Raw genomic sequence first — 27,730 nt, forward strand, 5'->3', positions numbered from 1 at the left:
CTTAAGTTATGTTTTTTATTATGGAAAACAAAAAATTAAGATGTAAAGTTATGATTAATGCATTTTAATTTTTCATTTACATTAATTTTTTATTGAAGAAAACTAGAAACCGAGTTGTGAGAATGAAGTTTTGGTGATGATATCACGAAAATGAAGCTAGTGAAAATTTTCAATATTGATCAGTATTTAATGTAATAAAAAGCTACAACTATTTTCCATCCATCTTCCCTGTTGCTGCAGAGACACTCTGGACAGGTCATTAGTCCATCACAGGACAAACACAGACACACAACCACACACACTCACGTTCACAACAGGGGCAATTTAGAACAGCTAATTACCCTCACATGCATGTTTTGGGACTATGGGACGACTCCCGGAGTCCCCGGAGGAACCGTATTCACACATGGGAAAAACAACACAGAACTTCTCGCTGTGCAGCGACAGCACCAACCACTACTCCACCGTGCCCCTGAAACAGCAGCATTCCAAATGGGATTGATCTTATTCTGAATTGTTTCGGCAGTTATTTGGTACAACATTTATTTTTTTGTGGGGAAAAGAAGCGTTTTTCTACCCTCATTATTTCGTTTCTTCAACTTAGATATTTTCTGGATAAATCCAATCAGTGGCTACTTTGTTTTCTTTGAATGTTCAAATAACTATCGATCTCACATCTGGAATCATTTCTAAGGTAAAAGAACAGTGATCACACCAGGAATTAAATTACAGATTAACTAATCGAAGCAAAAAAAAAAATTCAAATGAATCCAGTTAATTTTTTTTTAAATGCTTTTGTTTTGAAAGGCCAGTATATGGACTTCCACCCATATTTTGGCTGGCCAACACGCGCTGAAGCTCACGAGACAAACATCTGGAGCCGCACAAGTCCCCTGCTACCGGACATCTGCGCTGAGCGCTCGGAGCAGACAGACTGTCCGGCCGCTCCAGCTGGGAGGAAACTGCTCAGATGAGATTAACTCTAACTGGGATTAACTCTCCAACCGCCGCCGCGCCCTCCCTCCTCCCAGCCCCGCCGCTCCGGTCAGCCGGGCCGCTCCGGCTTCCACCTCCCGGCCCCACAAGTCGACCCGCGCTGCTGGAGGCGCGCTTCTGTCTGCAGAACCACAGCGCCCCCAAGTGGAAACGGCACATCACTGCAGCTCATCGCAGCACCGACACGACGCTCAGTGTGAGGGGGAAAGTTTCTCACGCGCTCATAATTGTGTTTTCAGAGCTACAAAACCTCTGGAGTCTTCACAGGAACATCAAGAACTGTCTGTCAGACAACAGCTTTGAATTATGAAGGTCATCAGAAAAATAAAACACCTCCAGAACGTTTAAAATTCGATTTGTATTCTCAATAAAGTCTGTTTGAAACCTTCAAATAACTCATCAGAACGTTGAAAATTCCATAAAGAACTTTACAAATAAAATCGATAAGCAGAACATCAACAGAAGATCTCCAAACTTTTCCATAGCGTCACTTTAAGGAGTGGAAAACCTCAAGAAGTCCCAAAAAATCCTCATAAATGATCATAACTACCTAAATCAAACCCAAAATACCCAGAACTTCAACAGGGAGCTTCAGATTCCGCAGACTCATTCAAGACACATTAATTATTCAGGATGTCATTAATGACCTTTCAGTTTTCTGGTTATGAGAACCAGCAAAACTACTGGTGAAATATCTCCGTCATCCCCAAATCTCCCCCGAACTGCCCCTTTAAAAGCTCAAAAGGTGATTTGACAGCTTCAAAACTGCATCTACACCATGCTCCGGGTTCATAAAACTGTAATCGGCACCATTAAAACCCCACAAACCGTCTGTAGAACCCCTGAACTCCGACAGGATCGTCCCGATAACACGGAGAGAACCGGGGCGATGTGGACTCGCCTCCTCAAACGGCTTCGAGGAGAACCGCAGGATCCCCTTCAAGAAGCCCCACAACCCTCAAATTAAAACCCGAGGGACATTAAAATTAGAGTAACTCAAAAACTGGTCAAAGGATCATCCAACGGCAGCAACGTTCTCATGAGGACTTTTTAATTTCAGTCAAAACATTAAATAGAAAAGATGCATAGCTTCTTTTTTTTTTTTTTTTTTACATTTTCACACAAACTGAAATGTTCTTGGACTTCGGGATGAAGACGGAACTGTGTTTCAGTGCTTGACGGTTGAGTTTTCATCTGAAATGGCGATCAGTCGGTGGAATGCAGCGTTCCACCACCTCCTGCTCCCCGGTGGCGTTTGCATAGCTTCACAGTCGCAGCGTGAAATGGATGGATGTCGGGACAACAAACAAACACGAAAACATGAGTGCAAACAGCTCAGAGAAGGAGAAGAAGTCCTGCAGCTTCCCGTTTCTCCAGCCACAAAAAATGATCTGCATTCAAGGACATGGTGACATTTGAGCCCTGATCAGAGGCTGTGGCGTCCCACAGGGTCCTCGGTCAAACATTTTGCCTTTTTTTTAATCAATTCATTCACACTTTATGAAAATATTTGATCTCATCTGTGACAAAAAGCAGCATTTTATCTTTGAAATGGCTGAAATGTAGAAATTGTCTGAATTTTAAAAGACACAGTTGAATATTTTTAGTCGTAATGTTTCAGAGAAAGCTAATGAAGTTTTCAAGCGAACAGCTCGCCACGGTGTGATATTTGCTGTAATACCACTTCGTACCAGCAGATGGAGCCACAAAAAGTCAATTATCTCTCATCCTGCATTCACAGGAACAGAAAAAGAAGCTGCAGCTTTGGACTTCAGGAAGAACTGCTGCCACCCAGTGTACAGGAGTGGTATTACACAAAAGTTAACACCTGTACCTTTAAATTCACAGCTCGAACAAACAAACAAAAAACATAATTAGTGCTGAATTAGTTTTGCAGATATCAAGTCCCAAATGTTCATTTCTCATTAAATTTAACTGTTTTCAGCTTTGGCTGTGTTTTTATTTCTTTTTGGTTGAAGGTCAGCTTGCCGGATAAACAGACGGCGTGATTGCCGGATGGCGCCGAGGCGTCAGTTCCCGCAGCCGACCTCCTCCTTGTAGCGGCTCGTTAGCGTGTTCGCTCTGAGCGTCAGTTTGGACAGAACCATATGGAGTCCGTGGAGGTGGAAGTGGAACTGCTTCTCCAGGTCGTCTTCACCCGCCACCGCGGCGTGGGTCACCTCTGCCGCCGCCGCCGCCGCCTTCTCCCGCCGCCGCTCGTCGCCCTGCAGGACGCCCCACTCGATGTCGTCGCGGATGGACTTGAGGAGGATGTACGACCCGTACATGTCGCTGTCGCGCTGGAAGTATCCGTCGGCGGGGCCGGGGCTGGGGCCGGGGCTGGGGCCGGGGCCGGGGCCGGTGCCGTTGGCCTTCAGATCGTCTCCGTCGGTCAGCGGGACGTCGCGCAGCAGGTTGGGCACCATGACGGTCTGGTCCATGTTGTTGACGGCGCCGATGAAGCGGTTCATGGCGTTGAAGAGCGAGTTCTTCTGGTTGTAGGAGTCTGGGATCTGCATCGTGCCGGCAGAGCCAAACTGAGCCACTAAAGCTCCTTACAGGATTACCTAGAGTTCCTCTGACCAGCTGAGTGATGCCGACTCACAGCACCTGCTCACCGCGAGAGCCTCGTGACCCCGCCGGGATGGAGGTCGACCCCACGACAGGACCCAAGCCAACCGTTTCACCCCAGGATCTGAAATGAATCACAGAAGGAGAATTCAGGAAGAGCGGAGGAGCTGGAGCAGGAGCTGCTGAGGCGATCAGTCATGTGAAAGTGAAAGTGGATCATTGAAGATCCAGTGTTTCTGCTGAGATCGATGATCGGCCACAGACCCGGCTGTGTCCGATAATGGAACTACGAGGAACCTGCCGGTGTCCGGCATTAAAATCAAAGCACGGCGGGTCAGACATGCTGCTGGAAAGACCGGACAACGTGTCGGTCGCTGCCGCGCCCTTTCGCACCGATTTCCGCCTTCTTACCGGAGATTCCCCGGTAAACTCCCCGTGCTGGCAGCTGCAGCCTCCCCGCCTCTGCTCACGGATGATTCCGGGTTGTGTGTGCGGGCTCGGCTCTGCTCGGCTCGGCTCGGCTCGGCTCGGTCCGGGCGGCGGTCAGCGGCAGCGGGGCAGCAGTCAGTCCAGGCAGACCACACGGAGTCGAGGGGTCGTAACCGGGAGACCGGCGGCGGGGAAACGGAGCGTTTAGCCCGGTAATCTGATGAGAGCGAGGACCGGGGGCGAGCACCAGGGCTTTGGCAGGTCACAGGGGGCGGGGCTACAAATCATCTGTAGCCAATCACAGCGCCCGACGTCACATGGGACGCTGGAAAAAGTTTCTTTTTTTTTAAGAAAACAATTATTTATTTACATTAATCTTCAATAATATATCTATTTCAGATCACATCACATTTAATATTATATTTTTTTTTATTTTTTTCCTCTTTCTTGTTATTAAACTTGCTCATTTCCTTGACAGGTGTTTGTGTGCAGGAAGTAATACATTCAAAAACAACAAACACAAACAGCTTCACATCGCAGGAAATATTTATTTTGTCAATAAAACATTTTAAATCGTCATGGCAACAACACATAAAACACTTTAATAATGAAATGTGTCTCAAATGTTTCTGCCAATAAAACACAAACTAATTGGTGTGGTGCCCCCTGGTGGATGGAATCAGGCATTACTCACAGACTGTACAGATGAAAACGGAACCAATCAGCTTAAAAAAAAAGTTACAGCAAAGAAACTAAGGGTCAAGAGAAGACTTCTGTGGAGACGAACCTTCTCAGCTCTTCACTGGAAAACAAAAAAAGAGCTAAGTTGTGGTCGATGCTGTCACTGGAGACGAATGAATAAGTGAGTGAATCACCTGTTAAACCATCTCATACTGGTTGGCGTTGACAAGTCGAGACAGACAACAGGCCAGAGACATCCCGACCAGCTGAGAAACACAGAAAGAACATCGGACTTATCATCAAACTGCAGAGAGACTCCCTTTAATGCAGCAATACTGACATTCCAGAGGTACCTGAGAGAAGGCGATGCCAAACGTTACTCCAGCAATGATTCCCATGTTGCTCTCAATGAAGGACGTCACCAACTCATAGCAACCCTGCAGGCACACAGATCATTCATTCACTCATTTATTCAAGGAACAGCCCAACAGACACACACAGATCAATCATTCATTCATTTGTTCATTCACATACAGACACATAATAACTGTACATGTGCAGTCTGTACATATCCAGACCGTCTGTGTGTTTTGTGAGCGTCTGACCTGTTTATAGACTTTCTGTGCTGCCAGCGTTGCGTTCTTTAGGTCGGTTCCACTGCAGTCTGCAAATGTGACGCAGCAGCTCGCAGGGACCCCGCTGATGGAGAAATAAGCGCTGCTGAACCAGCTGGTGTAGTTATGCACTCCACAGCACTGCAGCTACACACACACACACACACACACACACACACACACACACACACATACAAAAACATCAGAAAATACGTGTGCAACCAGCCAACACAAGTCTGAAAACAGATTGCACTTTTGCATAAAGGAGTGAATCGTCAGCAAATAAAAACATCTGTGCGCCGTTAAAAAAAGAACAAAAAAATTGGAGCACACATCTCGACTTGACTAAAATGATGAAGTTCACAGTTCAAAAAAGAGATAATCTAGTTGTTTGTAAAGTCTCTGACTTTAGCAAACAAGAGGATGTCAGAATGAAATTGTTGCAGGATCATTAACAACGAAGGTAATTCATGTGGATCACTGATGCAGCTAAATATCTGATGCTATATCCAGTTGTTTTGGTACTGATTTTTCTGCTTACAACTATTTTGATGAAACAAGCAGTCATGGGACTTTTACAAAAAAAAAAAAAATCAAAGTTATTTAATTTAGTAATTTTTGAAAACATTTTTCCATAATGTGATGTATTTTTTTAAGTGTAATTTTTCTGTAATCGCTTGACTGTCATTCGGGTTTTTTCTATTTTTTCATGTTTTTTTGTATTGTTTGTCTTTTTTATACTGTGTAATTTATCTTTTACATTTTTAGGTGTTTGACAAATTTGACAAATGTGATAACTTTTTTTTTGTGATTTTTGATTTTATCCGTTTTGGGGTTTCTCTATAATTTTACATAATTTCTGAATTAGTTTAACTTTTTTTGTCTTTCATTTGTGATTAATTAATTTGTAATATTCTGTATTTTTTAATCACAGTTCTTTTTTTCTTTGTGTCATAGTTGTTCTACTTTCAGTTTTTAATTTTGCCCATTCCTACCACCTTCCCTGAGAACAATGGGCATTTTAGTCTTTAAAATACAATTTTGGCAGTTTTTTTTTAAGTTCAGATGTGACACTTTGAATTCAATAACAATTGCTTGAGAAAAGGGCCAAGAACAGAGCCCTGAGGAATACCATGAGACGGAACAGCTGTTTAGCAAACTGGCTTTTAAAATTTAAACTGTTTTGGCAAATTCTGACTTAAATTTTTAAGACTTATCAAAATTGAGATAAAAAGACAGATTTGTAAAAGCAGAAAAAAAAAATGCCTGAAGTCAGAGTAATGGAATCAGCCGTGAGACTCTTACTCTGCGTTGGACGCTGTCCACTGCCAGACTGCGGTCGTCCCGCCCGTCGTACTTCAGTACAGCGTCGCTGTATGTGGTGAGAAATGTGCCTTTAATCTGAAAAAACATGAGCCTCTGTTGGCCAAACTGCGACGCCACTGCAGGGAACACTTTAGAGAACGGAACGCTGACCTCGTGGCGAAACACGAATCCAGAGATCCCGGCGATGAGTTCGATCATGAACACCAGTGACAGGAAGACCGCGTACTGTTGAGAAGTCAGAGGTCACCGCGAGGTCATGGTGTAACAGTGAGACCAAGGCGAAAGTGCACTCACCAGCTTTAACATCCAGGGGCGCCCCCTGCAGGTGGCGAAGCAGCCGAACAGCCCAAACAGCATGATGGCGGCGCCGGTGCCCATCAAGACGTACGGCGCCGTGAACGGACCGCTGGAGATCAGCAGCGTGTACGGACCTAGCATGAACTTCCACCACAGCCCGACCGACAGCAGGACCACGCCTGTCACCTGAGAGGGCAGAGCCAAGCGTCCCGTCGGTTTACGGCCAATTACAGCTCACAGCGGGATGAAGCACGAACCAAGGCAAAGCAACAAACACCACAGGCAGGAATGTCCTCTATGACTGGGAAACTGATTAGGAGGTCGACAAAGTCCCAAGAACCAGTAAAATTGGACTGACACCTTTCAGTTCCCTGATGGGAAGACTGTCTGCAGTGTCCCACTCTCTCACCAACATGCAGGAACCTTCAGTTTCCAAGATCTGCTCCAGATTTTACAAGAGATCCAACCAATGTTGGAAGTGACCTTGTACCGACGAAGCATGAATGTGTGAAAAATGAGAGACACTTTTCTATGATTTCAGTCAGAATAACGTGTACAGCCTCTTATCATAAACACAGATTTTCTCACCCAGAAGATGAAGGAATAGAGCAGCAGCAGGGTCTTCAGGCAGAAGATGAGCGGTTTGGTTTCCATCCTTCGAGGAGCCATGATGTGTCTGACACTGACCCACCGAGCCTCCTCCTCGGCGATAACCCGGAGCGCCGCCCCTGCTGGTCACCCGCTGAACGACACCACAGCAACAGGCAGCTGCTCCGGGAACACACGTCTTCCAGTTTGAACCACACAGCTTGTTTTTATGTTGACTTCATCATCTTGTCTCAGGCTTCCTGACTTTATTTAAAGAAAACTATAAAATTAACCGAATTCACAAAGGTGGAGAACCGAAACGTGGAGCTTTGCATTGGTGACTCCGACCTTCACCTGAATGTGAACTTTAGAGTCACAGTGTGAAGTATGAGAGTCACATGCTGTGTTGCCTCAGCAACAGAGGCAGAGGACAGGATGACACACACACACACACGCGCGCGCACACACGCACACAATGGACTGAACCAATTAACACGCACCGGAGACTCCTAACTGCACCACAAACACACAAATGCGAAGCACTGCGGGCTGAAGAGAAACAGGGTCACATTAAAGGGCAGTGCTGTCTCCGGGAAAAGACGTGCGAACACAAAGTGTAAATGCAGTTTTGTGTCATGGTGTCTTTGTGGCTGTTTTTTCGAGGGAAGGGGGTTTTGTTTTCCTCACAATCACTTTGTTTTTGTGTACTCTACTATTTCCGGAAACTTAAGATGGATTCAGACTCTCGCACATGTATTTCTGACAGTTTTTATTGCAAAAGCTCTGCTCATTACTTGATTGGTCTTGTTCCATCACAGACGAGTGAATCACGGACAGAAATCAGTGAAGCACAGTTCAAGTTAATCACTTATGCAGATGATGCAGCTTCGTTTATCAGTGAGTCTGAATCTTTAAGATCTGTTACTTATCCGTGTTATATTGCAGCAGTTTGTTGCCTCAGGTGCTGCTTCGCTGATGGATGAGCTTCTTAAACCTGGACCGACCAGGGCCTGAAGGTGCCCGGCTCAGCAGGAGGACACTGCAACACAAACACCACTGATTCAAACAGAGACACGTTTCATTTTGTTCAGATACTAGTTGTGAGCTTCATTTTTGTGGGTTTGGTGGAACGAGTTTCATCAAGACACCAAAAACGTTATCCACCAACGATTGTTTTCTGGTTTGATCAGAATTTGATAGCTGCCTGTCTTTATTTTCATTCTTAAATGTGGATGAAAGTGAAATTCTAACATGCTGGCGAACATGGAAGCTTTGAGGGAGCTGTACCAGTTTGGTGAAACGGTCACTGCAGGCATTGCGGATCCTTTCGGCGGAGGCGGGGCTGTCCAGCCTGAACGGCCCACTGATGCCAGACTCCGCCCGGGCAGCACTGATGGCGTCTTTGATGGCGTAGAAAACCGAGGAAGCCAGAAACAGTGGCGGCTCGCCAACAGCCTGGAATGAAAGAAAGGTCTGAAGTATTTGTCTCTCAGGGAAAGTCTTCAAACTGGTGGTGCAGCGGTGTTACCTTTGAGGCAAAGATGGCCTTGTCGTTGGGGGCGTCACGGAGCAGTGAGACGGTCAGCTGAGTCGGAATGTCACCAAATGCTGGAATCTTGTATAAACCGGGGCCTCGAGTGAGGAGGACACCCTGAGGTGAGTAGTGCAGCTCCTCCAGGGTGAAGAGACCCAGACCCTGCATGAAGGCGCCCTCCACCTAAAGGCAGAAACACTGTGGGACGTGAGAGGGGCCTTCAGGCCAGGGCGGCTCGCTCTGATTGGCTCTTTATCTCACTCACCTGACCGATGTCCAGAGCAGGATTCAAACTGTGTCCGACATCCATGACGATGGTGGTGCTTAGATTCTGCAAGACAATCAGATTTTAGTCATAAGTATTCAAGTGAATGAATCACTGTGAGGCAGAATTCGAGTGGAGAGTTGGTGGTTTGTGTGAACCTTGTGAGCTCCGGTCAGGCAGTCGATCTCCACCTCTGAACAGGCCACGCCGTAGCTGAAGTAGTGAAACGCTCGACCAGAATTTGTCTCAAAGTTGTAGCCCAGATCAGGAGTTCTGATGAAGAAAGAAAGATTTCATTTCCTGAAACATATTTCCAAGCTCACGAGTTGATCTGGGAACTCACTTGTAGAACCCGTTGGCGCTGAGGTTGACCCTGTCGAAGTACGCCGTCTTCACCTGGAAAGCAGAAAATCAAACTCATTGATCAACTTGTTCCAATCAAACATTGAGCTTTAAGTGTACAGAGTGGGGCATACCCAGTCCTCCCATGATCCTTTGGGATTTCTGCTCCGGTACGGCTCCAGGCGTTTGAACAGAATCTCACAGGCGTTCTGCACAGCAGCGCCGTTCAGGTCAGAGGAGGCGGAGGCGGCGGTGGGGCTGGTGTTGGGCACCGTGTTGGTGCTGGTCTCTGAAATGTAGATCTTTGAAGAGGGGATGCCAAGAACTCTGCTGGCCACCTGCAGAGGAACACCACCAAAAACTGGTCTGCATATTTTCCATTTTTAAATGTCCATGAATGATCCCAATTTTGTGATTTCTGACTGAGATTTTCATGCATTTTTTAAAATACAAAAAAGATAATATGAAGGGATTCATCTGCTTTTCAGATCTACGAACACCAGAAAATGTTTGAGTTTTCTGGTACCTGGACCATCTTGGTGTGGAGTCCCTGTCCCATCTCGGTGCCTCCATGGGTCAGCAGCACTGATCCGTCAGTGTAGATGTGAACCAGAGCACCTGCCTGAGGGTGAAATCACATCCGAAACGGTCAAATCCAGAAGAAACTGACAGAGAAGAGATCCTGGAGATGCAGAGGCTGGCTGGACCTGATTCAGGAAGACGGCGGTGAAGCTGATACCAAACTTGGTGGGGACGATAGCAAGGCCTCGTTTGGTCCATCGGTTCTGGCTGAGCAGGATACAGGAAGAGATCAAGCAGGTGCTTTTCATTGGTACTCAAAAGCGGCGCTCTTTTTGCAAATCCAGAGCTTTGTTTCAGACACACCTGTTGCATTTTTCAGTAAAGCCCCAGAGAGTTACACGTTTTTTTTTTAACCATCTGTGAATCCACCCTTTAAGATCGGGCTCAGGTTACCTGTTGTAGACGTCTGCAGCAGCTCGCCGTTGCTGATATCCAGCCCGCTGCAAACATTCGTCCCAGCAGCGGTCCAGAGTGAGCTGATCCAGGACCTGGTTGTATGGCGTCAGCTCACCTTCCGCGTAAAGGTTCAACCGACGCACCTTCAGACAGACAGCTCAATCAAAAGCTTGTCTACGAGACTACAACTTCAACGTTCAAACTTACAAACCTCCTCAGCCGGTCTTCTGAGAGTCTGAGCTACATCGGTGATCCAGCTTTCAGCCACCATCATGCCCTGCGGCCCCCCGAAGCCCCTGAAGGCGGTGTTCGAGGGTAGATTGGTGCGACAGAGGTAACCTCGGCCACGGACATTTGCAATACTGTATGAGTTCTCCATGTGAAACAGAGCACGCTCCATGACCTGGATATGATTACAGCAAAGTACCATCAGTCAGACTAACATTGAAGTGTCATCAGAATACAGTCAGACATAAACAACAGTATTTCAGGTTGTGCCAAATGCTCACCGATAGAGAGAGATCTGTGGAGTTTCCAGCATTGCTGTAGTATGAAACATCAAGAGCCACCACTTTACCGCTGCTCAGGAAACCAACCTGCAGCGAGAGAGGAAGAAAGCACTGATGGCTCACAACAGGTTTTACTGATCATAACCAGCTGACCAATCAGACGCCATCATGCCTTGTATTTGCTGTAGAAAGGGTGCCGTCCCCCTGTGACCACCATATCCTCATCGCGGTCCAGCATGCACCTGACCGGCCTCTGTAGCCTGCAACACCAGAGTCACTTAAACTGAGTATGGCCGCAACAAGGTTTCCACGATGAGGCTGAGCGACTTACTTTTTTGCTGCCATGGCAACCACCGTGGACAAAATGGTCGTCCGGCTCTCCTTCCCGCCAAAACCTCCGCCCATCCTCTTCACCCTGACCACAACACGGTTTGCAGGGACGCCCAGAGCCTTTGCGACCAGAGCCTGAGGTAGAAACATTCAACAGACAGCATTTTTACTCATTTTGTGGAATATTTTTCTGCTCTATTTGTACCTGTGTTTTGCAGTTACTGTACCTGAGTCTTGGAAGCAGACTGAGTGGAAACAAACAGCTCCATCTCGCCATCCTCTCGGGGTACGGCCAGGGTAACGTTTGTCTCCAGGTAGAAATGTTCCTGACCTCCAATATGCAGCTCGCCTGTCAAACAGCCAATCAGATGTCAGGAGAGATGGTCACATGGCTCAGGTGACGCACCCTCTCCAAGAAATGCCTACCTTCCAGTATGTGGTCAGCCTGTTTAAACCCTGCCTCCAAGTCTCCCTGCTGAAGGGTTCTGATTGGTTGATAGAAAGACTTGGCGGCAATGGCCTCCTGTCAATCATAATAGAAATGAATAAAGGATGCTTCATCCTGATTGGTCCAGAGCGTTTCAGGTGAGCCTCACCTTGATGGTGATGATTGCTGGCAGCTCTTCATACTCAATGCGAACGGCTTTGGCGGCTCTCTGAGCGTGAAGCTGCGTGTCGGCCACCACGGCGCCAATGATGTGCCCCACGCAGGTCACCTGAATAAAGGACAGGACGTTAGCACCCAGAGCGCATCGGGGCAGCTTGATTGGTCAGCGGACAGAAGCTCACCTCGCCGTCAGCGAAGACGGTCTCATCGTAATTGATGGGTCCAGTGGCGTTACTGCCGGGGATGTCAGCGGCGAACAGGAAGCAGAGGACGCCAGGAGAACGCTCGGCCACGGATACGTCAATGGAGCTACACACACACACACATACACACAATGTAACCACCAACTACAGTAACTTTTTATAATCAGTTTCACCGTGTGTGTGTGTGTGTTACCGTATGTGTGCGTGGGCCTTGCTGCTGGTGATGAGCGACAGATACAGCTCGTTCTCGTACAGCGGCACGTCGTCACAGTAAACCGCCTCACCCGTGGCCTGTTTCATGGCGGACAGGTGCATCATGGGACGTCCCACCACGTCGTCCTGGTTCTGGCCCTTTGGCACCGCCTGCAGGGGGACCAGGTGACAATATCAGGCCGGGTCCTTTGAGGCCCACCTGGTGACGGACGGTGTGTTCACTGTACCTGGTAAATCTGGACACTGGAGGGCGTCTGTGGGTGGTAAATCTCTGTTGCGCTCAGACAGTTCGAGGCAACGTCGTCCACGTTCACGCCCTGAGGATGGAAAACACGGATTACCTTTAGATCTGACCTGCGATCATCCACTCCAATCAGATGTTCAGGTAAACGCACCTGGAGGCGGAGCTTCTGCAGAACCGTCAGGTAGAACTTGTAGAAGAGGCTGAGGGCCAGGGTCCGACGGTACGGCACCATACCGCCCGGAGCAGAGGGGTCCAATACCATCTCCTCAGCCAATGAGGAGCAGGCCTCCTCCAGAAGCTCCTCCCCCCACGACCTGATTGACAGCAGACGTGGTCACTGACTCCGCCCCCCTCTCCTCCTCTTGCCTCGGGACCAGTTACCTTCCCAACAGTCGGCTTGCCGTCTTTTTGGCGAGCACCGTATTCGCCGCCATTCCGCCGTAGCTCAGCCTCAAGTCCTCCACCACATCGGTCCCGGGGACGAAAGTGACGCTCATCGCCGCCGTGACGATGCTGATGTCGTCCTCACGACGGGGCGACTGTTTGAAGGCGGAGACGAACTGAGTCTGAGGGAAGCAGAAAGTCTGTGAGGTGACTGACAGCAGCGGCCAGGAAGAAGGCGTACAGTGGTTTCTAGGTGATAAAATGTGGTTGCGAAGCGACGTGTCGCTCACCCTGCGGCTGTACGGGATGAGGATGGAGAGCAGCACCTCCTGCGGGCGCACTGCTGTCCTTCTGTAACCTGTGAAGAAGCCGTCGTCCATGCGAAGCTCATGGCTGCCTCCTGGTGACATTCCAGGTTCAGAGGTCAGAGTTTTCAAATGAAATCCATAGAGTAACTGAAGTTTCAGTGGATTTCAAAAGTTCCACCTTTGTCCATCAGAGTGAGTCTGCAGCCGGCGGCCATGAAAACTGGGTTGAGGTCTGAGATGGGACTGGCGGTCATGATGTTTCCACCTACAGCCTGGAAACACAGGAAGCAGAACACAGACGGGTCCTGAAACAGCGGGGAGCAGCGCGAGGGTCTGGACCTGGAGTCAGAGTCTGAAACCTCACCGCCACGTTACGAATCTGCTGTCCAGCAAACCAGCGCAGCTGCTCCACAACCGCCCCAAACACCTCAGTCTGATGGGAGGGGAGCGTCTGCATCGCCCGGCGCAGCACCGCGCCCATGTGGCTGAGCGTGCACGCCGCACCAAACACAATACCTGACCGCACACACATATTCCAACACATTTTTCAGTGAAAGGTTTCGTTCTTATCCATCTATGGTAAACGTTCGGAACTCACCGTCGTCAGTGTGTGTCACTGCGGTCAGTTCAGGAATGAAGGTTGGCGCCAAAATGACCGGGTAGACCATGTTCTTAAACTTCACCTCGATCCCTGAACACAGACGGCGGAGGGATGAACCAATGAGAGAATGAACGGGAGAATGAATGAACAAATATAAGAATCAGCGAACGAGACTGACCCACTTCGGTGTTTCCGACCACCACTCGGGCCTCCGGATGTTCCCATTTCAGACGCAGGAACTCGTCCAGGCATGCAGGCTGCAGCCACGTGGTTCGGTCACCACGGAAACGCAGGGATTTTCTCTTTTGACTTTTAGAGAGAGCCTGAAAAAAAAATGTAAAAACAAATGTTTAATTCTGCTATATGCTGATGATGTTATGATTTATATATGCTTTCAGTTTCATGACGTTAGCATGTAGGATGTGTGCATCAACCGGGGACACACACCACATGTGTCGACAAAACAGTAACTGTGTAAAACAAATGCTTCAAAACATGACTGATTCTGATCACAACATGCAGTGTGTGTGTTTACGTTTGTGTGTTTACCATCAGCTCAGGAGGAAAGATGACTTCCTGTGTTGGGTCAAATGGTTTGAACTCTGCGGCGTTGAACAGAGGCGTGGCCCCCTGCGGACACGCTCACAGTTCAGGACCAACGAAAACACGAAAAACTGAATAAACCTGTTAAGAAACAGATCGACCTCTGACCTCCTCCTCCTCCTCCTCGCCAAGACTCCTCTCAGCTGCGCTCCCGTTGGTCAGACAGCAGCCGTTCTGCCGACCTCCGCCTCCACAGCACCCACCCTCCTGCATGGAGGAAGACTGTCACCTTTCGTATTTACTCACTATCAGTCCTGAATGAATCACAGACTCTGACCTCCGGGGTCACCTGCTCTCAACCCAATGGTTCATTCACCTTTTTTGTGCTTGAATGTGTGAAATCTGTCTGGAGCAGATCGTTGAACAGGTCATGAAAACAAATCTGATATTGCACCATCGTCACAGCCACCAGAGACTTGCTCGGACCTGGTTTTCTTCCAGTTTAAAGCTGGTTTTGGCTCACAGTTCCATTCATTTTTCCACTGGTTGGAAACAGGTTTGCAGGCTGCTCCCAAAACTGACTTTGGTCTGATTTTCTGTATGTTTTATTAGAGGCATTTGAACTTTGGTTTTTAGACAGGATTGAACCCAGTTTAAGACCAGCTGCCAGACTGATAATGGACTCGTCTGGTAGCTGCTTCAGGTCTGGTTTTGGTCTGGTTTGAACCCTACTTTGGTAAAATCTTCTGGACTGATCTGAATGTTATTTCAGTCAAGCTTTAAGATTGGTTTTAATCAAGTTTGAAACCAGTAATTGAATGTGTTTGAAAGTTTTTGGCTTTGTTTTAGACTATTTTGGGCGTTCTCCTGAGAACTCGATGTCTTCCTGGGCTGAAGGTGGAAACGCTGTCCGTGCTCACCACAGTGAAGGTCCTGTATCCCTCCAGGATTGGTCGGTACCCGGTGCAGCGGCACAGATTCCCTGAGAGGAAAAAGCACTGTGACTCTGATGTGTCCTCCTGCATGCTGCTGCTGATGTGGGCGTTTGGATGACGTGTTCCCGTACCTTGGAAAGCCTCCTCCACGTCGCCCATGGTCGGGGTGGGGTTGTTCCTCAGCAGAGCGTACATGGACATGACGATGCCGGGGGTACAGAATCCGCACTGCGACCCGTGAGACAGGGCTATTCGCTCCTGAAGGATGGAAATCATCTGCTTACAGGGCTGAATCGTCTTTGACCAAAGTTTTTTTTTTTTTTATCTAATTGCAGAAACAAACAATTTCCACCTTTTTCTTTCCTACTCTTCAGACGTCCCTACTCAACTATGGTGACAGATTTTTAAAGCCTGAAGGACTTGGTCCTCTCTTCTTCTGTGGTTTACCTGGACCGGGTGCAGCTTCCTGGCCACGCTGCCAATGCCCTCCACGGTTGTCACGGCAACCAGGTGCAGGGAGCAGAGTGGGGCGAGGCAGGCGTTCACGGCATGATGTCTGAATATGGCTAAAGAACCAACTGTGGACTCCAGGAGAGGATTCAGAAACACACACACACACACACACACACACACACACACACACACACTGGTGAAGGATACTGGAGCTGGTTGGTATCTGTTTGGTATCTTGACAACATGACAGTGCACGCTCCACATCCACCTTCAGCACATCCCAGTTTAGTTCCTGTTAAACCCACTTAGTGGACACACACACACACACACACACACACACACACACACACACACACACACACACAAACACAAACACAGTTAAACTGTAATAACAGTTTTCTGTTTGATGTCTGTGGTTGCTGTCACATTAAGTACAGGTTGAAACTGCTGTTACTTTGTAACCGGACGCTTCCTATCAGGACATTTGCGTGGTTGTTTTGTGACTTTGAGGGAGCTGCTGTGGTCGTGAAAGCGTTGGACTCGGACCCCACGGTCAGTGACCTGACAGTCAGCAGCCTGTAAACTCCAGGTAATAAAAAATGAATTCAAACAGCAGCTGCATCCGTGTAAAAACTGCTTTTTGCTCTGTCTTTTTTTTTTTTTTGCCTCATAAAACGAGAGAAACGGTGAAAAATAAAGGTCGGAGTGTGTGGCTGAAGGTCGTCACAGAGACAGGAGAGCAGGTCGAAGTCCAGCCGCTGCTCTGTGTTTACACCATTCTCATTTCTGTATGTTTTGTTCTTACATTTTCTCCTCAGATATGTCAGCAGTGTCATCTCGGGATCCACCTGCTTCTCAACAATCTACACCAAAAACACACACAAAAACAAACAGAAAAATTAATTTTATGAATGGAATCAGCAGCAGAGTTTCCACGACAAAATTTAAAGCTGAATCTGCAGGAAAAAAAATAAGCCTGGCAGCAACTTTCAGGTCCTAACACTGATTCCTGAGCGAGGACCATCCGGTTAATTTTCCATGTCTTGGAATCCTGGCCTGTGCAAAAGGTGAATCGGTGCAGTAAATGTTTGTTGGAGTCGCCAGGCTCTGTCACACAGAGGATTATTGACAAATTCACCACAGTCATTTGATGCTACACTTTTAATTCAGCGTGTTAATTTCTTTCACATCCACACAACTCATGACTTCACATTTTCTACATTTTTCAGCTTCAGCAGGCTCATTCACTCCTGTAAAGGGATGCTTTACGTTACATCTTCTTTACAACTTTACAAAAAATAAATTTAAAAATGTTCCTGCACAAACACGTGATTTCCTGTATTATTAATTAAACATATCAATAAAAGTAATAATAAATTATCCTTCCCTCATTTATCAAATTATAAGGTAAAAACTGCATCGGTTAAAGATGGAAAAAAATTATATTCAGAACTCCGTTTAAAATGCGTCTAATTTAAACTTCGTGGGATTTATCTTTTACCTTTTTGCCATTAACAAAGAAGATGAGCTCCTCAGACCAGGACTCGGACCGGGTCTTGGTTCCGGCTCCGGTCCCGTTCACCTCCAGTGCTCCGCCGATGCGCTGCGTCCTCTCCATCCTGTCGCTCTGCAGTGATCCGGACGGCGGTCTCCCGCTGGACCGACTCCTCAGATAGAGAGGTGTGTCCTGTGGGACCCGAAGCACGGACAAACCCCTCCTCCCCCCAACAAGCCCGATCAGTGGAGCCCACCGGAGCCGAACCTGGTGCCGCTATCAGGGCCTCCGGAATCCGGCGTAAAATCCCATCTCAGACCAAAGGGTGGAGGATTAAACCACAACAGATCAATTTTCTGATGATTTCTCAACGAAGTCCTGAATGGATGAAGCGCAGCGGACAGACGATCTGATTGGCTCCCAGAAGACAGAGAAAGTCATCCTGCCTCTTCAAGGTAATCATTCACCTTCAGGTCAAAGCTCACACACAGACACAGTGACATTCACTGTAATCTGATTACTCGGTAACGCAGCGATGCATCCGGCGGCGTGACTGAGCACGGATGAAAATATTTGATTTTATATAGACATATAAAAAATGAATTAAATTATTCTAAACATGACATGACAGTCAAAATGAAAAAATTATTTAGAGAAATTCATAATAAAAGAAAAAATGTGGATAACTGAAAGAAAATACTGAAAAAAGATGGTTTTTAGTTTTTACACTTTCCCAATAACGACGTAAAAAGGAAAGCCAGCTAGTAATACAAACTTCATGATAAACAAATCAAACCATGGCTGTAGTAAAAATCAAATAAGAGACAGAGTAAACAGAGTGGACTCTGTTGGCTCTCTGGCCTCAGTCTTCCTTCACACAGTATTCACATTAGTTTGGCCTCATTTCCTCTTCATGTGATCTGAATCGTTTGGATTCACCCTCAGATATCCGGAAGCCTCCAAAAACTCAGACTGAAGCTGAAAACCTCAAAGTAAAAAATAAAGATAACAGAAATTACTACAGTTTGCTCTCCATATTTACCACACTTTGATGAAAAGCTCTGGGAACAGACGAAGAGTCAGGGAGATGTGTGGACCGTTCCAGCTGAAAGCGCTGTTAAATGAGCTGCTGAGTTCAAAGTTTGAGGTGTTTTTGTTTCTCAACGAAGTGAGAAAAATGATCTGGCATCCAGCTGGAGTTCAAAAAGATTATTCATTAACACGCACAAACACACACACAGAGGGTTTGAATGGGCCTCTGGGTAATGGGTGACGCCGATTAACGCATCCTGAATTTAAACCCGATACGAAATTAACAGAATAAGCGACATTAAAATACACGATTGTTCGATTCGATCATATCTCTCTGCATATGATTCCATCTTTCAGACCCGTGATCTGTAGAACAAACCAGCTGTTAGAACCGTTGGAGCCTGGAATGATGAATCAGATTCAAAGCTTCAGGACTGTTTTGAAAATGCAGATTGGGAGCTGTTGACTCAGGACGCAGACCTGAAAAGACCATCGGAGTACTTCCCCCTAGCCAGCAGCAGTGGCTGGACCATAATGCTCAGGGCACCGGTTTCCTGAGACGCACAAAACAGAAGAAATCTTCACCAAAACTTGATCGTATCGTATTTATTGTTTCACTCAAAAACATCATAACAAAAGATTCCTACTGGTTCGCTAACAACAATACCAGTCATTTATGTAAAATAACAGGAATAAAGCAGTTGGGCACATGTCACAACCACAGACCACCCAGAGGACACGGACTGGACCAGAGGAACAGTTCTTTCATCCTGATGTTGATGCTTCCATGGATCCGTTCATCTTCTTCAGCTCACTGAAGTCCCACTCTGGAGACTGAGGATGTTAGAAATGCTTCCAGAAACCCGCAGGTGTGCCGGTCCTAGGAGGCCTGCACCAGGTGGAAGCCTCCGTTCTCCTCCCTCAGCCGCTCCCTCTTCCGGGCCTGGACCAGACTGTAGACCACGGCGCCCAGCGTGTTCCTGTTCAGAGTCAAGCCCCGCCCGCCGGCGCGCTCCAGCACGCTCCAGCGCTCCTCTCGGCTGCTCATGAAGAAGGTGCAAACCTGAGATGAGACGAGGAGAACGGATCTCACCCTCACTCGTCTCACTCTTGGATTCTTAGGTTTTAATCTTGGATTCTAATCCTTCTTCTTGGATTTTTATCCTTCTTAAAATAACAAATTCCCAAATGAAGTTGATGAATTTCCCAAAAAAAACTCATATTTAAAATCACCAAACTCATATTTACCAAACATGAAAAGCCTTTAAAAATGACTTCTTTCATCCTCACGCATGACTTCTTCTACATTCTGATTCCTCTTTTCTCATAGTCTTTTTTAAAGGGACTCAAAATGAAGATTTAACATCATCACAGGAGTTTTCCAAAATATATTTTCTCAAATTTTTGATATTTTCAGATTTACTGAAGATATATTCCTCAAATTCAAGATTTTTTTCACAGTGATGAAGAACTAATTTCTGAGTATGAGAGTTCTTTAAAGAGCTTCTTCAACATTTTGGCAAATTGGCCCATTTAGCGCGATTCCTTAGTCATTTCGAACAGCATACTTACTTTTTTTGTGAGGGCGAGCTGTTGTTTATTCAGAGGTGAGTCGGGGAAGGTTTTCAGGACGGACACAATGGAGATGAACGGTATTTTTGGTTCCCCTTGTCAAACTCATCAAATACACAATCCAACAACCCCAAAACACTTTGGTGGACACGTTATAATCCACACATTCACTACGCTGTGAAATATTGACGCAAAATTACCAGATTGAGTTGTTTATGCGAAGATTGCTAAGACGGAACTACTTACTAAACATGGCGTCTGGGCGTAATGATTTCAAAAGAAAAAGTAGTTCCCAGTATTTGCTTCAGTGTCGTAACGCCACAATATTATTTGTTGGTGTTCCACAGTGCAGTGAATGTGCGGATTATAACGTGTCCACCAAAGTGTTTTGGGGTTGTTGGATTTTGTATTTGATGAGTTTGACGAGGGGGAACAAAAATACCATCCACTCCCATTGTGTCCGTCCCGAAAACCTTCCCCGACTCATCTCTGAATAAACAACAGCTCGCCCTCACAAAAAAGTAAGTGTGCTGTTCGAAATGACTAAGGAATTGCGCTAAATGGGCCAATTTGCCAAAATGTTGAAGTATCGCTTTAAAGACAAAAAATTAGCTTCTTTTCAGAATTAAACGGAGAACTTACGCATGTTTCAAGTTGCTTTTTTATTTTAAAAATTATTGAGTTTTTTCTAATGCATTTTTTTTTCAAATATCAGGATTTTTTCCATCATTTATTGAAATTAACAGAAATTTGCAACTTATTTGCATAGTGAAAAAAAAACATCTGGAAGAGAGGTCTTCCATTCAAGACTTTTTTTAAATATTTATTAACCGAGATTCCCTGGAATGATTCCATATTTCTGCTAGAATATATATTTAATAAATCATTTATACATCACACTGTACGTAATACTTCTCATAATTGTGGAGATATTTTCTGGTCTTTGTGAGAAGCGGAGTTTGAGGGCCGGACTCACCGGGCCGTGACGCTCGCTGAAGCCTTTGATGAGAATGTTCCCTCTGAGCTGCCGTAGGAAGCCGTGCTCCACCAGGATGGAGCTGGTGGATTCTGGGACCTGAGGAGGAAGGGAGGGGGGGCGTGTCGGCTCTCTGTTCAGGGTCTGAGGACACACCGTCAGCCTCCACCCACACACACACACACACACACACACACACACAGGTGAGCTCACCTGGATGCGCCCGCTCACTCCGGTGCTCTCCATGCGGCTCGCCATGTTCACCGTCATCCCCCAGATGTCGTACTGAGGTTTCGTGGCGCCGATGACGCCAGCGATGACCGGACCGTGAGCGATTCCTGCACATCGTGGTTTTAAAATGATGAAAACAATCAGTGTGTGTGTGTGTGTGTGTGTGTGTGTGTGTGTGTGTCGCTGTTGTGTTCAAAACACAGTAAGGTGTGTGTCGGCGTACCGACTCTCAGCTGGAAGTTGCTGTTGGTCTGTGTGTTGATGTGATTCAGAGATTCCATCATGGCGAGAGCGAAGAGGACCAGCTCACTGAGGTGGTGCCAGCCATCCTCACACTCCTGAACACACACATAGAATCAACGCGTGTTGACAGCGTCAGTGTAAACAGGAAGTGATGTCACGACAGGACTCACCTGTCGGTCAGGTGAGAGGCCTGAAGCCGCCATGTAGCAGCTCCCGATGGTCTTAATCTTCTCCACCTCCTCAAAGTAACACTCCTCCAACAGCTAAACACACACACACGGCATGCTATGTTACCAGCGTGTGTGTGTGTTGTCTGGTTGTGTGTTTGTGTGTTTGTGTCTTGTCCACCTGGTCGAAGTCGCTGATGATGTGGTTGAGGAGTCGCAGACACTCCACGTGTTGATCGACCAGCTCTTTCTGCTCGTAGAAATCAGAGAAACCAGGAAGTGATGCGAAGAGGACGCCGACACGCTCGTACGACTCCGAGTACAGGTCCTGGCAACGAAACGCAACAAATGTCAAAAATTCTCAACAATTCCAGAGACGGAAAGCCTGAAAGCGGCCGCCATGTTTGCGCCGCTGCACCTCGTTGTTGGCGTCTCTCTGCAGGAAGTGCTGAGCGACGTGCGCCGGCAGGATGTTGAGCAGGAGACACTCGTTGTGCTCCTGCAGCTCCTTCATGTCCTCCACCTCCTTCCTGGCCTGCAGGCGCCACAGGAAGTCCAGCCGCGCCGTGGCCTCCAGCTAACCGACAGGAAGAAGACAGAGCGGTGACTTCCTGCTCCGGCCGGCGCCGGTGCTGCGCGCGTGGCGGCGTCACCTGTCGGCTGTTGTAGAGGACGGCCATCATGAACATCAGCATGAGCACCACGCACACGCCGCGCCGGCACAGGTGATGAGACCTGCGGGAATAAAACACACACACACACACACACACACACACACACACACACACACACGTGAGAAACAAACAAATAAACGAAGAGAACACCGTGCGGTGTACCTGTGCGTCTCGATGATGTAGCTGTAGGCGGCGGCGGCCACCAGGAGGATGCCCAGCTGCAGCACACAGCTCAGCCGCAGGAACACCGCGCAGGTTACCATGGCGACCACGCCGCTCAGCATCATGTACTGAAACATGGGCAAAGAGATTTTAGATTTTCAGCGTGCTCACACGGACGTGGCCCGATGTTCATGCCTTGGCGCCAGCGTACCTCAGGATGATTGCAGATGTTCACATCCAGCCAGGCAGATGGGGGCGGAGCCGAAGAGGAGTCAGGGCTGTCCGACGAATCACACCACAGCTGAGAAAGGAAAGAAGGAAACACTGACGATGGCGTCGCGTCCTCTGATTGGTCAGTTCATAATCGCAGTGAGACTCACGATGTCGGCCGACGCCACGCCGAAGTTGACTGTGATGGCGGTGAGCATGAGCACCGTGCGGGCACACTTGGTTTCATGAACCCAGCAGCAAAGTGACTGCAGGGGGGCGGGGCAACTCTTAAACTCCTCCCCCAACGTGAGCAGCAGGAGCAGGAAGTACACCAAGCCACTGACCAGGAAGAGGGCCGCCATCGGGCACAGCCTGAACGATTAGAAGGTTAAAGGAGCGCCTCTGATTGGCCGGTCATTCCATAATTGATATTCCAGGTGAAAAACGAGAAAACAGGAAGTGCGTGACAGGTGTACCTGGGGGCGGGGATTATCACCTGGACGGCCATGAGCAGGAGCACCAGGATGAAGGAACAGATCATGTTGGACTTGAAGAGTTCATCTCTCATCTGTGAATACTGAGACAACCATAGCAGGTTAGCCACGCCCACTTCACCACGAGCCACCCACACATAATCAAAGCTAGCCACGCCCACACCAGGTCAGGCATGAGACGTGGCGGCGGCAGCGGTCCTCACCTTGCCCTCCATGTGCGAGTCCTTGAACACCTGAGTGAAGGTGGTGATGTGCTCCTTCCTCATTCGCTCGCTGCTCCGCACCTCCATTGCCTGACGGATCCTCTTGTTGACCTCCCGTGACCCCGACCGCTGTGCTGCAATCTGGTTGGGCAGCTGGGTCAGGGAGCCGTTGGTGAAAGTGGCGAGGATCTACAGTGGGCACAAACACAAAGGTTAAAGGTCACCGAAACCCCCTCCAGAAAATCTCGGGCGCACTTCCGGACTCACAAAGTTCATCCCCAGGATGTCTCCGAAGGGCAGCTCGGCACTCCAGGTGGTCATCTCGTCGTAGCTCGGACGCCGCGCCCTCGGCGGCTCGGACTCCTCCCGGGGCGCCGGCCGTATCAGGAACGTGTCGACATCGTGTTTCCGTAGGAACTCGTTGCGCTCGCGGCCGTGCCCCGTCTCCACCTCAAAGATCCCGCCCAGGCAGTCCAGGGTCGCCCGAGAGATGTGGATCTGCCTGCGAGGGGGGCGGAGCCTCCATTAAAACCGCCTTTATTCAGCAAAATCTGAGTGACGCCATCGGTTCCTGGTGTGTGTGTGTTTTCAGACCCGGGTACTCCTGCTGCCTCCAGGCTGTTGGCCACATCCACGTCCCAGCTCCAGATGTCAAACTGCCATTTCTGCAGGCCGAGCACGCCGCACAGCACCGAGCCCGAGTGCACGCCGATCCGCATGTCCACTTCCTGCTGCAGTTCACGACGCACGTACCTGCAGCACAACAAACATCACCACACTTGATATGGCGCAGCCACGAGAACCGCAAGCATACGTATGTGTGTGTGTGTGTGTCTTTACCGGATGGTGTTGATCATGCTGAGGCCCATCTCCACGCAGCAGCGAGCGTGACCGCGCTGAGGCTCCGGCACGCCGGACACGCAGTAGTAACAGTCTCCCAGGATCTTAATGCGCAGACACTGATGCTCCTGCACACAAAAAAACACACCTTACTCAGAAACACGTCAACGCAGCGCACTCACAAAACAAAACTATGCCAATGCCAGATGGTTGCCATGGAGACCTGACCTCCGCCAGTCTGTCGAAGCGCCCGAAGAGCTCATTGAGCATCTTGACCAGTTCATGAGCAGAAAGGAGGAGCGAGAGCGACGTGAAGCCGATGATGTCTGCGAACAGGATACTGCGGAGAGGAAAGAGGATCACGCTAACAATCGACAAAATGACCATGAAAGGCATCATGAATGTTTCAGGCCACAAGGGGGCAGCAGACACACGACTGAGCAACACCAGTGCTTCTTAAAATAGTGAAAAGCTGCTTTGAGACACAGCAACTTTCCATGTAAAGTACTTATGGAGTTCCTCAGGGTTCCGTTCTTGGTCCACTGTTTTAGCTTTTGTATTCGCTTCTCTCTCAGTTTTTTTCGGAGTTTGCCCTGCCTGAGCTCGCCTGCCTACCTGACGTCTTTGTAGTGGTGGATGTAGATCTTGTGAAGCTGCTGAGGCAGCAGGTACTCGTCCATGGTGGCCATGTCGCTGATCATCTCCAGCACCAGAAACCGAGGCAGGATGGACATCACCAGACGCTCCTAGCAACACAGCCGGATCAGAAAACCAGCAATGTGGACCTTATGTCTCTACTTTTTACAATTCAACAACATGCTTCCTGTCTGGGAGCTGGGTCTAGAGACTATTCCCCTGGGGACGGGGTTTAGCATGCTACCTGTCGGTGGTTCTCACGTTCCAGTCGGACCCGGCCTTCGATGCAGCGCCGGGTCTCCAGGAAGGCCTGCCTCTGAGTCCGGTCAGACAGGTAGTGGATGAAGAGACCAGCGGTGTTCATGGCCAGATACAGAAAGGCCTTCGACAGTACCTGAACAGGCAAACCAGATCTCCAGAGTCAACGAGTCTGGATCTGAAAATGTCTTCCAAACAATTCAGAGACTGAAGTAATACAGGTTAGGAAACTAAAGTCTTATCACGAGGGTGGAGGCAGTAAAGTGACGGTTGTGCTGCAGGCGGATTAAAATGATCTGTTTCCATTGTAAAAGAGTCGAGGTACCAAGAGGTCTTGCAAGTCAAACCAAATGAAGTTGGAAGAGTTTTCTCACCTTCCGGATGAAGGTCTGGTCGCCATAGTGACAGCAGGTGTCCACCAGCAGGTGGAGGGTGGAGGTGGTTGTTCCGGCGATGATGGACCAGAGGAGAGGGAGGGGTAGCAGGGTGTAGGTGGAGAAAAGGGAGAAGGAGACGTACCAGGAGTGGTCCGTCTCCGCCCAGCTGAACACGCCCACCAGCACCTGCACCGTCTGAGACGCCCAGCTGACCAACGACAGGTGACGTAGCCATCGTGGCGAGGACATCACTTCCCACCTGGCCAGGGTCAGCACGCAGACCACCGCCCACAGCGCCACCGACAAGCCCGCCAGCCAATCGGTGGCCACGCCCCCCCACCCGGGCGGCCAGGCGAGCAGCGAGACGAGGATACGGGTCAGAATGTCGATGGCGTTGGTGACGACCAGCGAGGTTCGTCTCTGAGCCGCAGAGAACTGCAGATAGAGCTGCTCCAGGTCAGCCGACCTGCAGAGCAACAGGAAACAGGAAGTGGACTTTTACGCCAACGATGACATAAATCAAGATCAGGTCATTAAAGCTTTATTCAATATAATAACTCAATGTTTACTTGAAGGTGTGCTGCAGCGTGGGAATGAAGACGCCTCGCACCGTCGACCCGTACGACACGAAGACGTCGGCGTCGCTCAGCGGGTCGTACTTGAACTGAGTTGCTGCTGAGATCCTGGGCGTCGTCGGGTGGACCCGCGCCGCCGACGAGCGGCGCTTCTGCCAAAAGGCACCGTGAGACGCCCTGTTCCGGATCTGCCTGCAATACGAGAAGCGGGGTTCAGACGCACAGGGGGCCGCCGACGCTCAGGGGTCCGGCCGCTGACCTCCGGCACGGACTGACCTGTTGATGTCGGCGATGTAGGCGTCTGTGACGGTGATGCGGTGGCGCCCCCTCTCAAGGCCGCCAGCGAGGCGCAGCGACAGGTTGTGCTGGTCAATGATGTTTCTGACAGCGTTCTGCCAGAGCAGCTGCTTCCGCCGCAGGCCGGGGGCGGGGCCCACATTCGCACTGAAGGTGATGTCGCCCCCCTGCCGTGCAGCCTCGCAGTCACCATTTCGAATCACTCGATGGCCGTCGCCCATGGTTACCAGAACGAGACCCGCCTCCCAGGCGAGCTGGAAAAAGAAACCCAACGGTGTCCAGTAAAGTTTAGGACAACAAAACTACAATAAGACAGAAAACAACCACAGAGACTCCGAACATCCACCAAATGGCCAAAAACAGCTGCAGACACAAACAAAATAACAAAGACACAAACAACAGAGGCTGAAAACAGCAGCGACCCACAGAACTGCTGAAACCTGGAAACTACCGGAGTCTGGTGTGGTTCCTTTTCTGCGTCTCTTCTTCACACGTCGAGATCCTTCTGAGAAAACGCGAGGCGACTCGGGTCTCGTCCTTCATCATCTTCAAGCCTCAGCTTCACCACGGCGTCTGGGAACACTTGCAGCCTTCAGTTGGCAGAGCTGGTGAAGGCAGATGGTTTAACCCTGCTGGCAGGTGGGACCAATGAGCTGCTGCCACGCTGCACTCTGATTGGCTGCCGGCCACAGGCAGCTCTACCAGTTAGCAGGCTGCTAGCTAGTTGTTGGCATGTTATGAGCAGGTAGTCAGGAGTCTGTTGGTCGTCTGACAGCAGAAGTTTTTGTTGTTGTTGTTGCTGCTGGCCGAATCGAAGGCGTGAAGATGTTTGTCTCAGCAGGAAGTGAACATTTTGGGACTTCCTGCAGAAGCTGCGTGATGGAGGCGGGATTGAACCGGTGACCCCCTGCGACTCACCAACCGGATTGGAGGATTACTGCGCGAGCTGCCAGGTGACAGCAGAGCTTTCACCTGAAATAAACCCAAACTGGGAGCTTCTGCTCGCCTCCAACTCCACACTTTCACACGTTTTCCTTTACAAATCGACATTTTGATCGTCTTCGCGGTTGTTCTCCATCGTCAGGTTTGAACCTTCGTCTCGGCGTCAAAATGAGATGGAGAATCAAAGTCAAGTGGAGCCCGGCGAGTGTTAATCTCTGAAAACGAGACCAGGGGACACTCATTAATCTCACAGATTACCTCCGTGTGTGTGTGTGTGGGTGCGCTCAGCTGCATGATGGGATTGGGCTCACCTCCAACCAGGTCACGCTGTATTTGTGTTTGCTGCAAGATCAAAAATAGAAACCGCTTTGATCTGCTTTCACGAGATGTTTACC

General features: G+C 48.8%; 4 protein-coding genes across 4 annotated transcripts; all 4 read right to left on the minus strand.

The window, feature by feature from the left end:
* Positions 1–2,056: 2,056 nt before the first annotated feature.
* LOC115383984 (mid1-interacting protein 1-B-like) lies at positions 2,057–4,252 on the minus strand. Its single transcript, XM_030086226.1, has 2 exons — positions 3,979–4,252; positions 2,057–3,691 (listed from the first exon to the last, which is right to left on the minus strand). The coding sequence occupies exon 2, from the start codon at positions 3,513–3,515 to the stop codon at positions 3,027–3,029; it is 489 nt and encodes a 162-aa protein (XP_029942086.1). The 5' UTR covers positions 3,516–3,691; positions 3,979–4,252; the 3' UTR covers positions 2,057–3,026.
* Positions 4,253–4,874: 622 nt separating this feature from the next.
* LOC115384087 (tetraspanin-7-like) lies at positions 4,875–7,583 on the minus strand. The gene is made up of 7 exons (XM_030086384.1): positions 7,503–7,583; positions 6,912–7,100; positions 6,768–6,842; positions 6,597–6,692; positions 5,283–5,438; positions 5,031–5,114; positions 4,875–4,943 (listed from the first exon to the last, which is right to left on the minus strand). The coding sequence occupies exons 1-7, from the start codon at positions 7,581–7,583 to the stop codon at positions 4,875–4,877; spliced, it is 750 nt and encodes a 249-aa protein (XP_029942244.1).
* Positions 7,584–8,268: 685 nt separating this feature from the next.
* On the minus strand, positions 8,269–17,586 carry xdh (xanthine dehydrogenase). Its single transcript, XM_030086085.1, has 35 exons — positions 17,453–17,586; positions 16,757–16,814; positions 16,159–16,255; positions 15,946–16,054; positions 15,630–15,756; positions 15,484–15,545; positions 14,732–14,830; positions 14,570–14,650; positions 14,199–14,343; positions 14,018–14,110; positions 13,784–13,935; positions 13,598–13,691; positions 13,402–13,511; positions 13,109–13,293; positions 12,879–13,041; positions 12,711–12,800; positions 12,464–12,633; positions 12,250–12,376; positions 12,057–12,176; positions 11,887–11,983; positions 11,688–11,809; positions 11,462–11,595; positions 11,303–11,390; positions 11,131–11,217; positions 10,833–11,024; positions 10,619–10,764; positions 10,351–10,432; positions 10,170–10,265; positions 9,778–9,981; positions 9,645–9,697; positions 9,460–9,574; positions 9,302–9,367; positions 9,031–9,219; positions 8,790–8,957; positions 8,269–8,541 (listed from the first exon to the last, which is right to left on the minus strand). The coding sequence occupies exons 1-35, from the start codon at positions 17,567–17,569 to the stop codon at positions 8,491–8,493; spliced, it is 4,089 nt and encodes a 1,362-aa protein (XP_029941945.1). The 5' UTR covers positions 17,570–17,586; the 3' UTR covers positions 8,269–8,490.
* A 1,772-nt stretch (positions 17,587–19,358) lies between these two features.
* On the minus strand, positions 19,359–26,952 carry LOC115384125 (adenylate cyclase type 8-like). The gene is made up of 23 exons (XM_030086454.1): positions 26,845–26,952; positions 26,373–26,647; positions 26,091–26,288; positions 25,519–25,987; positions 25,131–25,280; positions 24,866–24,996; positions 24,479–24,590; positions 24,251–24,378; positions 24,005–24,163; positions 23,678–23,912; positions 23,411–23,599; positions 23,190–23,290; positions 22,884–23,085; positions 22,715–22,804; positions 22,504–22,631; positions 22,321–22,402; positions 22,086–22,244; positions 21,849–21,995; positions 21,671–21,763; positions 21,481–21,595; positions 21,240–21,364; positions 21,027–21,125; positions 19,359–19,541 (listed from the first exon to the last, which is right to left on the minus strand). The coding sequence occupies exons 2-23, from the start codon at positions 26,612–26,614 to the stop codon at positions 19,359–19,361; spliced, it is 3,537 nt and encodes a 1,178-aa protein (XP_029942314.1). The 5' UTR covers positions 26,615–26,647; positions 26,845–26,952.
* Positions 26,953–27,730: the final 778 nt, after the last annotated feature.

The sequence above is a fragment of the Salarias fasciatus genome (genome assembly GCF_902148845.1).
Source record: "Salarias fasciatus chromosome 23 unlocalized genomic scaffold, fSalaFa1.1 super_scaffold_20, whole genome shotgun sequence".
NCBI lineage: Eukaryota > Metazoa > Chordata > Actinopteri > Blenniiformes > Blenniidae > Salarias > Salarias fasciatus.

Excerpts from the sequence above, each read along its gene's own strand:
- LOC115383984 (XM_030086226.1), bottom strand. The coding sequence starts at position 3,515 with ATGCAGATCCCAGACTCCTACAACCAGAAGAACTCGCTCTTCAACGCC.
- LOC115384087 (XM_030086384.1), bottom strand. The coding sequence starts at position 7,583 with ATGGCTCCTCGAAGGATGGAAACCAAACCGCTCATCTTCTGCCTGAAG. Across the intron at positions 7,101-7,502 it reads TCTATTCCTTCATCTTCTGG|GTGACAGGCGTGGTCCTGCT; the intron begins GTGAGAAAATCT and ends CTGCCCTCTCAG. Across the intron at positions 5,439-6,596 it reads TGGACAGCGTCCAACGCAGA|CTGCAGTGCTGTGGAGTGCA; the intron begins GTAAGAGTCTCA and ends GTGTGTGTGTAG.
- xdh (XM_030086085.1), bottom strand. The coding sequence starts at position 17,569 with ATGGAGAGGACGCAGCGCATCGGCGGAGCACTGGAGGTGAACGGGACC. Across the intron at positions 9,220-9,301 it reads CTGCTCTGGACATCGGTCAG|GTGGAGGGCGCCTTCATGCA; the intron begins GTGAGTGAGATA and ends TTCTGCCTTTAG. Across the intron at positions 8,958-9,030 it reads AGGCCATCTTTGCCTCAAAG|GCTGTTGGCGAGCCGCCACT; the intron begins GTAACACCGCTG and ends CTTTCATTCCAG.
- LOC115384125 (XM_030086454.1), bottom strand. The coding sequence starts at position 26,614 with ATGGGCGACGGCCATCGAGTGATTCGAAATGGTGACTGCGAGGCTGCA. Across the intron at positions 23,291-23,410 it reads ACTCGCACATGGAGGGCAAG|TATTCACAGATGAGAGATGA; the intron begins GTGAGGACCGCT and ends TGGTTGTCTCAG. Across the intron at positions 21,764-21,848 it reads TCATCAGCGACTTCGACCAG|CTGTTGGAGGAGTGTTACTT; the intron begins GTGGACAAGACA and ends GTGTGTGTTTAG.